The sequence below is a fragment of the Pyrus communis genome, chromosome 5 (assembly GCF_041283825.1).
Source record: "Pyrus communis isolate YQ-2024b chromosome 5, ASM4128382v1, whole genome shotgun sequence".
Classification (NCBI taxonomy): Eukaryota; Viridiplantae; Streptophyta; class Magnoliopsida; order Rosales; family Rosaceae; genus Pyrus; species Pyrus communis.
Window position 1 is genome coordinate 18,242,557 of NC_142569.1, and position 8,878 is coordinate 18,251,434.

The 8,878-nt window shown below is 36.0% G+C and overlaps 1 protein-coding gene across 2 annotated transcripts; it reads left to right on the top strand.

The window, feature by feature from the left end:
* The first annotated feature begins 2,624 nt into the window (after positions 1 to 2,624).
* Positions 2,625 to 7,335, top strand: LOC137726077 (serine carboxypeptidase-like 1). 2 transcript variants are annotated; one of them, XM_068464940.2, is made up of 14 exons: positions 2,625 to 2,885; positions 2,972 to 3,117; positions 4,830 to 4,906; positions 5,028 to 5,153; positions 5,248 to 5,350; positions 5,526 to 5,563; positions 5,643 to 5,744; positions 5,912 to 5,998; positions 6,096 to 6,257; positions 6,332 to 6,403; positions 6,493 to 6,617; positions 6,735 to 6,848; positions 6,967 to 7,024; positions 7,116 to 7,335. In XM_068464940.2, exons 1-14 carry the CDS (start codon positions 2,767 to 2,769, stop codon positions 7,197 to 7,199), a joined length of 1,413 nt encoding a protein of 470 aa, XP_068321041.2. In that variant the 5' UTR covers positions 2,625 to 2,766; the 3' UTR covers positions 7,200 to 7,335. The 2 variants fall into 2 exon arrangements, with proteins under 2 accessions (XP_068321041.2, XP_088550798.1); XM_088694672.1 differs by lacking the exon at positions 6,967 to 7,024 and having other exon boundaries at positions 2,631 to 2,885.
* Positions 7,336 to 8,878: the final 1,543 nt, after the last annotated feature.

Here is an 8,878-nt window from a genome sequence, read left to right on the forward strand (position 1 = left end):
ACAAAAAAAATTTACCAAACACTCACTTGTTTTATTTTACACCAGTTTATTCACAGCACAACAAAATCAAATTTTTTTCAAAAAACACAACAATCCCAAACTAAACCTTATTATGTGCAACGGCACACAGATAATGACATCCTATATATGTATGATGAAATGAGACTAGCAGCAAATAAAACATTGTCATCATCACCTAATATTATAAAACTAGCAATAATTGAGAGCTCGTTTGGATGTATTTTTAAGTGAAAATACGACTTTAGCTCTTCAAACTCAATTTTCTTCATATAAAACCCTACATAACTTTTTTACTCAAAGAAAACCCAATGACTAGGATCCACATAAGCAAATTCATTAACTTCATATTAATTCACACATTTTACATTTTTCACATGCCTAAAATACCCCATTACATACTTGATGTAGACAATTAATTGTAAGGAAATAGTAAATGATTTTGCAACAAGGAAAAAAAAAAAGACATTAATGTTAAAAATTTATTGCATATTAATTTTTTAGAAAGGTTTTGAATTTTCATAAAACTATTTGATTCTTTTTTTTCACCCTACTCTTGAATACTTTTGAATTTATCCCTTTTTTATTAATATATTAGAACATTGTATTTCATTATCTACATGCACATTACTTTGCCTACGAACAATTATACCATGCATGTAATATAATATCTCTTTTTTACAATGATGCAAAATAATGTTTATACCAACAACAAAACGTGCCTAACACATTTACTAATACATGGAAAATAATTTACCTATATTAAGAAGAAATGTAGTTCGATGTATAGTATTAAAAATACTATGTTACACCCATGTTTATTGTGACATCCCACATCGCACAGGGGAGTGATCCTTAAATGTATATTCTCATCCCTACCTAGCATGAGGCCTTTTGGAAACTCACTGGCTTCGGGTTCTATCGGAACTCCTAAGTTAAGCGAGAAGGGGGCTAGAGCAATCCCATGATGAGTGACCCACTGGGAAATTGCTCGTGAGTTCCCAAAAACAAAACCGTGAGGGAATGGTAAGCCCAAAGCGGACAATATCGTGTTATGGTGGTGGAGCGGGCCAGGGAAGTGGTCCCACCCGGGCCAGGATGTGACAATTTGGTATCAGAGCCTAACCCTGGTCGCGTGTGTGCCGACGAGGACGTCGGGCCCCTAAGGGGGGTGGATTGTGACATCCCACATCGCCTAGGGGAGTGATCCTTAAATGTATATTCCCAACCCTACGTAGCATGAGGCCTTTTGGGAGCTCACTGGCTTCGGGTTCTATCGGAACTCCTAAGTTAAGCGAGAAGGGGGCTAGAGCAATCCCATGATGGGTGACCCACTGGGAAGTTGCTCGTGAGTTCCCAAAAACAAAACCGTGAGGGAATGGTAAGTCCAAAACGGACAATATCCTGCTAAGGTGGTGGAGCGGGCCCGGGAAGTAATCCGCCGCGGGCCGGGATGTGACAATTATACAACAATAAAACGTGCCTAACATATCTAACAATACATGAAAAATAATTTACCTACAAGTTAGAGAAATGTTATTTGGTTGGGTGTAGTATAAATTTTTTTAATAATTGGAAAAATTAAATATAGCTAGGTGCAGTGTAATTTTTTTTATATAATTAGAACAAATTAATTTACCTACCTACTCTTTGAAATGTTCATTTCCAATGATGCAAAATGTTCATTACCTAACTACAAATTAATTTCCAATCATTTACCTACAACAATTATACCATGGGTGTAATGTAACATCTTTCTTTACAATGATACAAAATATTGTATGTACCAACAGCAAAACTTGCCTAACATAAGTACTTGTACATGGAAAATAATTTACCTATAACAAAAGAAATGCAGTTTGATGTATAAAATCAACAATATTATATTCCACTCATGTTTATACAACAACAAAACGTGTCTAACATATATAACAATACATAGAAAATAATTTACCTACAAGTTAGAGGGATGTTATTTGATTCAAAATATATAATATAGGTGTAGTATTTTTTTTTTTTAAATAATTGGAACAAACTAATTTACCTACCAATTAATATGGATAAAATTGCTACAAAATATTTCACGAAAAAAAAAAAAAAAACTACTTTTCTAGTTTGACAAAGATACGGTTAATGCAAACACTTTTTTCATTTTATTTCACTTTTTCTACTACTTTTAATTTGGCATAAATTTAGGAATTTGGAAAGGGGACCATAAAGTATGAGTGGCATGAGTGTAAATAAATTGTATTAATAGGTCAATAGTGTTCCTATATGTTTGCAAATTTTAAATTTGGGCTTAAATTGGATCTTTAAAGATAGATGGGTTTTTATCTAGAAATAATGAATTGTAAGGACTAAAATCTAAAGCACCCTATTTTTAAAATAACCGAAAGCGTTTTTGATGAAAATGTTTTTAGAACTAATCCTTAGTGAAAATGCAATTAAATTCTAGAAAAGCACTTAAAGTGCTTTTTGCAAGAAGCACCATTTATGTGCTTCTTTCAGGAAGCACTTTTAAGTGATTTTGAAACCTAAAAACATTTTCTTTAAAAACGCTTTCAATTATTTTAAAAGCATGTTCAAACTAACCCGAATCAAAGAGGCTCTCTCTCTCTCTCTCTCATGATCACAAAGGTTCCACCTAATCTTGTATGTAAGTCCATCTAAATGTGTTAAACAATACAGAGAAAGTACATGCCATCGTGTATATATGATTAAACTAGCGGCAAGTAAAGCGTCGTCACCATGTTGCCACAAGCACTTCTTCTGGTGGTTCTTTTGAGCACCAATGTTGCTTCAACGTCAAATATCATCCCCGCCCTACCCGGCTTTCCGGGTAACCTCCCCTTCAAACTTGACACTGGGTAGGTACTTCTTGTTTCTTTTCAAAACTAGTTTAATACGGAAGATGACTATGAAATTACATGAATTTGAATTTATTATACAAAAGGTACGTGGGAGTAGGCGACATGGATGATGTGCAGCTATTTTATTACTTCATTGAGTCTGAAGGGAGTCCAGAAAATGACCCTCTTGTGCTTTGGCTCGCCGGAGGTCCTGGTTGTTCTGCGTTTTCTGCACTCATATATGAAATAGGTACTTATGTAGTCCAGCTTATGCTTCTTTACAGAGGATTTTGGTACTTGCTAATTTATTCACTGTCTGCATCATTTCTGAGGATATAATTCACTATTAGAGGAAATGAGAGAAATGGTTCCTGAACTATGATCGAATTGTAGCTTTGGTCCCTAAACTAAAAATTCATTATTTGGTCTTTGAACTTAATAAAAGTCCTTCGTTACCAATTCCGTTAAATTTTAGTTAAACGTGGTTACATGTTAGTGAAAAGTGTTAAACAAAAATTGCAGGCCTACCTCACCCAACCAACTCTCGCAGCCCACCCTTCAACTTTAATCTTTGATACACTCCCCCCCAACTTCGCACTTCCAACCCCCAATCGCTAATCCCCACTCCCCAGCCGACCCCAACCTGTAGCCCACGGACCACCGCCTTCACCCCAACCCGCATCCCACAAATTCTTGAATCTTACCTGTCTAGACAGCGTGGATGGATGTCATTGTGAATTCGTTTGCAAGGGGAGATGTGTTCCAAATTTGGATTAGAAACTTTCTTTTGTTTTGGTTGTTGGGAGAGTGCTACAATGGTGTGGATGGGGTTTGGAGTAGGCGAGGCGGAAGGGAAGATGGGAGAGAGAGAGAGAGAGTTAACAGAAAATATGGAGCCCACATAGACCACGTCATCAAATTAACAGAAAATCTCATGGTGTTAGTATGAAGGGACTAATGCTCCACGTTCTGTTAAGTTCAAGGACTAATCTAATGAACTTTTAGTTTAAGGACCAAAGCTACAGTTTGATCATAACTCAAGGACCATTTCTCCAATTTTTTCTCACTATTATTTATATTATAATACATTGGTGAAATAAAACTAAAGTTGTATGTGACGTTAATTTTTTTCTGCTGACATTTTGGTAATGGATCCCACAATCACGAAGAAACATGAACATGCGTGTTAATTTTAATCCAAGAGTGAATTATAGTTTCAGGAGGGGTTGAGGGGGCATTAAATGCAATACATCTCAATTGCAAGCAATAGTGGAGAAAGAAAATCAAACATGAGATCTCTAGTGTAAGGTTCAATGTTGTTGTTGTTCTTTTTTTTTTTTTTTTTTTTTTTTTGGAACAAACGATATTATCTACACTAAAGAAGTGAGCTATGTCTTACAATTGGCTAGTAATAATGTGGTTCAAATTCGCATTTGATGAGAACCGAAGCTAAGACCTCTCACTTATAAAAGAAGAGGAATACCACTAGACCGTAGTACTGAGTTATATTTACAAGCCTCTTATGAGCCCCATATAGTTTGGGAAAATTGACATGAATGAGAATTTTACAAATTCTAAATGTCAAACTGATCAAAATCAAATAAAAATGGCATGCTGATCAAACATTGATGAAATTATGGATCAAATATCAACAACTTACCAACAAAAATTCTAAAAACAGACCATCTCAACAATTGAAATGTGTAATTTCATTATTTAATCCAATTCTTTAGAGTTTGATGGATGAATTTTATTTTCTTGTACTGTGTAGTAGACGTCTATAAGTACGAGTTTATAATTCAAAAGTTTTTACGAGGTGTCTAGTGAACATATATTACTCCCAAATTTCCAATTGAAACAATTTTGAACAATTTATGAACATTAGTAGTCTGCTGCAAGTCATTTTATTCAAAACTTAATTATTGTAACCATCTTTATTATATAACCCTTACTTTGTTGTAGGTCCACTATCCTTTGACTATGCAGATTCCATTGGCAACAAGCCAAAGTTAAAGTTGAATCCATACTCATGGACAAAGGTGCGTGACACTAATTCAATTGCCTTCGAAGTGTTTGTGTTTTCGTATGTGAGATCAATTGCTGCAGCTTTGAGTTATTCTGGATTTCATACAAATATTGTCAATAACCCAAGAATTTCAGGTTGCCAACATAATATTTGTGGATGCGCCTGTCGGCACCGGATTCTCATACGCAAAAACTTGGAGAGGATACGCTAATATGAGTGACACTTTATCAGCAGCACAAACATATGAATTTCTAAGAAAGGTGAGGATATATTTAGCTACCAACATGGTAAATGTATTCATTAATCTGTCTGAGCACATACAAGGTTTTTAGCTACATTCGTGTATTGGTGCAGTGGCTTATGGACCACCCTAAGTTCTTCAACAATCCACTCTATATTGCTGGCGATTCTTACTCGGGGATAGTTATTCCTCTTATCGTTCAAGAAATATCCGATGGTAAGCTATTTTCATCACCCCATTGGGCATAGTTCTTCCTCTTACATTCAACCTTTACTTAATTCAGTGTCGCAAGTATATATTAGCATTTCATTCATCAAGTCTTCATGCTCAATATGTGGCAGATGAACACATTGGGTATTGATCCGCAGTTGTTTTCTTTGTTTCTTTGTAGGTAATCATGATGACAATATGCCGCCAATGAATATCAAAGTACATCTTCTTCAATTAGAATATGAATGATTGCTGTTATGTTTTAGTTAATTAATTCCTGACCATATGTTGGATGCAGGGATATGTGCTTGGCAATCCAGCGACAGATCCAAAAAAAGATGAAAATTCCAGAATTTTATTTGCTTACCTAAAAGCACTTATATCAGATGAACTGTACCAGGTGAAATAGCCTCCTGTTGTTTTCAAGTTGAGATTGGACTGTGGCTACTCAGATTAATCTGAACTATATTTTAATCAAACTGTTGGATCTTAGCTCTTAAGTTATATGTATAGTTCTCAATAAAACAACAACGTCTCTCAAGTTACAAATTTTCACATTTTTGCTAGTCACTTCAAACAAATTGCAACGGCGATTATATCAATGTGGATCCATACAACACATTATGTGTGGTTGATCTTGAAATTTACAACGAGGTGGGTGGAAACACAATAAGGTCCTTGGTTTCTGCAAGTACTTCTCATTTTTATGTAATCTGGAATCATTATACTGACTTTACATTTGAATTCACAGTGCACGGAAGATATACACCTTAAACAGATACTGGAATCTACGTGTACTACAGTAACTTTGCCAAAATCAAGAGGATCAATATGGAATCCGAACCATCTCAGTGATAAGGACTCTCTAAATATCCTCTTAACTTCTTCTAAACTTCTGAGGCCATGGTGTCGGGTATATATCTCTCCGTACGCACACACAAACAAACACAAGTGAACTCTAATCATATCTTCCTTGTTTTAATCTAGGACTACAATTATATCTTCTCTGAAATTTGGGCAAATGACAGAACTGTTCAAGATGCTCTTCATGTTCAGGAGGTAATCAAAGGTTAAATTTAAAAAAATCCATTTCAGGTTCTCATGACATTTCAGGGAACTTTAATTTTCCGATTTTAAATGACAATTAGGGAAGCATTGAAGAATGGGTGAGATGCAATAAAAGCTTAGAAGATTCAAATATAAATGATGTTTCCTCTAGTCTTGTATATCATGAGAACCTCATAAAACAAGGCTATAGAGTTCTTATTTACAGGTAATATATCTGTCCAATTTTCTTTCGTTAGGGAAGTTTTCTAACAGAATCTGACACAATGTGTTTCCGTATATATCGCATGATCGTTGCTTCGGCACTCAAAATTTCTGTTAACAGTGGTGATCATGATATGGTAGTTCCATATGTGGGTACTCTTGCTTGGATAGAGTCGCTTAACTTGACTGTTGACAGTCGTTGGAGGCCATGGTTCGTCAGTGGGCAGATTGCAGGGTTGGTGCTACATTTTCGCTTAAGACATAATCTTTGTTCCCCCGTTCATACTGAGTTTAATTATAAATTTAGATTACAATTATCACATGCTTACCACATATAATGTTTTTACTTTTAGATACAGTGTGCAGTACTCACACATAACTAATTACAAGTTGACATTTACGACTATAAAGGCAAGAAGCCAAGAACCCTTATGAACTTAATTTTTCATAGATACTAGAGTTTGCTAGAGCAAAAGCCGACTAAAATTTTCTCTTCATGCAGGGAGCCGGTCACACAGCTCCAGAGTACAAACCTGAAGAGTGTCTTGCTATGATTAGTAGGTGGTTTGCATATTACCCTTTGTAGTCAGTAATTCTGATGCAGTACCCGTCGATTTATAGATCCTCATTTATTTGGAGTAGATTTGTATCAATGTGTGGAATAAACAATATGTTGTAAGCTTAGTCATGAAGTGTTTAATTTGCTTTTGCACATTACCAAAGACATCTTTGCTTCACCGTTTCACATCGAATTTAAATCTTTCAGCGTACGCTCTAAACATATCATTTGGGTGTCTAGAGATATTACATTGCCAATTGTCTATAACAAATTGGTTGAATTCAGAGTGATTAAGCCACATTACCTCAAACTTTAAAGAGTTCTTCCTTTTATGGCCAATATTATTACATTGAAATATGGTAGGACTAAGGTCCGAGCCAAATATTGGCAAGTTGTGTACATGAACATGTTCAAACATATTTAGCCACTCGAAATTAGCAAACGCACGGTATAACCTTTCAAAGACTACCGATTTATCTTTATGTCCATTTGTCCAACTGAAAGGAACTCCGGAAGCAGGTATAGAGACCAGATTACCACCATTGTAAAATTATTGAAATCAATCATGCACTTAGTTATTGTTCTATTCCCTCCCAAATTTTCTTCGGCGTTTAGGATATTGTTAAAATCTCCCAAGAGTAACAAAGGATTGTTATTTGGGTTCAGTGTAAGAATTTTACTCCATAACTCATATTGTAATTCTTTTTTAGGGTAAGCATACACTAAAGTAATTAGATAACTTGTATCACAAACAAGATCATGCACAATAGCCTGTATAAAACGATCAAAGGAGTAGATTATATTGATATTCAAGGCATTCGATTTCCAGAAAAAACGAAGGCCACCAGCCTTTCCAACACCTACTCCATTAAAACTACAATAAATAAAATAAAAAGCATTATAACAAGTAGAAGAGACCTTATCAAGAGTAGTATGCGCTTCAACAATACAAAAAAGGTTTAGTTTGTTAATCCTATGTGAAAATCTAAATTATGACACGAAATCAAGTCTAAATAGACCCATGCGATTCCATAACATGCTTCTTATCAGTTAATGTCTTCAACACAAAGACTACCTGCTTCTGCAACAAACTCCTCCCTGGTCGTCTTCGTGAAGAAAGTCTACTCCTTCAGCGTCCTGCTCAGTGAAACCAATGATCGGTCCAGGTACAGCATCTATGGCTTGAACTTGGATGACCGATCTCACCTGCTGGATCTTCCTCTTCTTGAAATTGTTGGTGGCCCCCAGATATTTAGATTCAACAAAGATGTTGTTGGTTTAGATTGTCTTGGTCGGGAGTTCGGCATCGATATTTATGCCTCTCCTTGGCTATATTGCTAGCTTGTTGACATACTTATCACATCTACCTTCCTTCACCAACCTCTCAAGATACCTTTTCCAAGTGAGGCAGTCCTTGGTTGTGCGTCCTGGACCCCCCATGAAATGCGTAATACTTCAACTGGTCCAGCTTAGAAGTATCTCTCTTCATAGGTTGTGACATCTTGAACCATGGCTCGCCATTGAGTTCATAGAGGGTCTAGTTGATCGGGATTGAGAACTTGGTGAACACCTTAGGTCGCCATTGCTTTTTGGCTTGCTTTTGTCATTGAGCTACTTCTCACTCATCTTTTTCTAGAACTGGCTTTGAGTCTTTCCGTGGCTGTTCAGGTGGCTTCTGGGCGCGCTTGGCTTCATCCCAGAGTTCT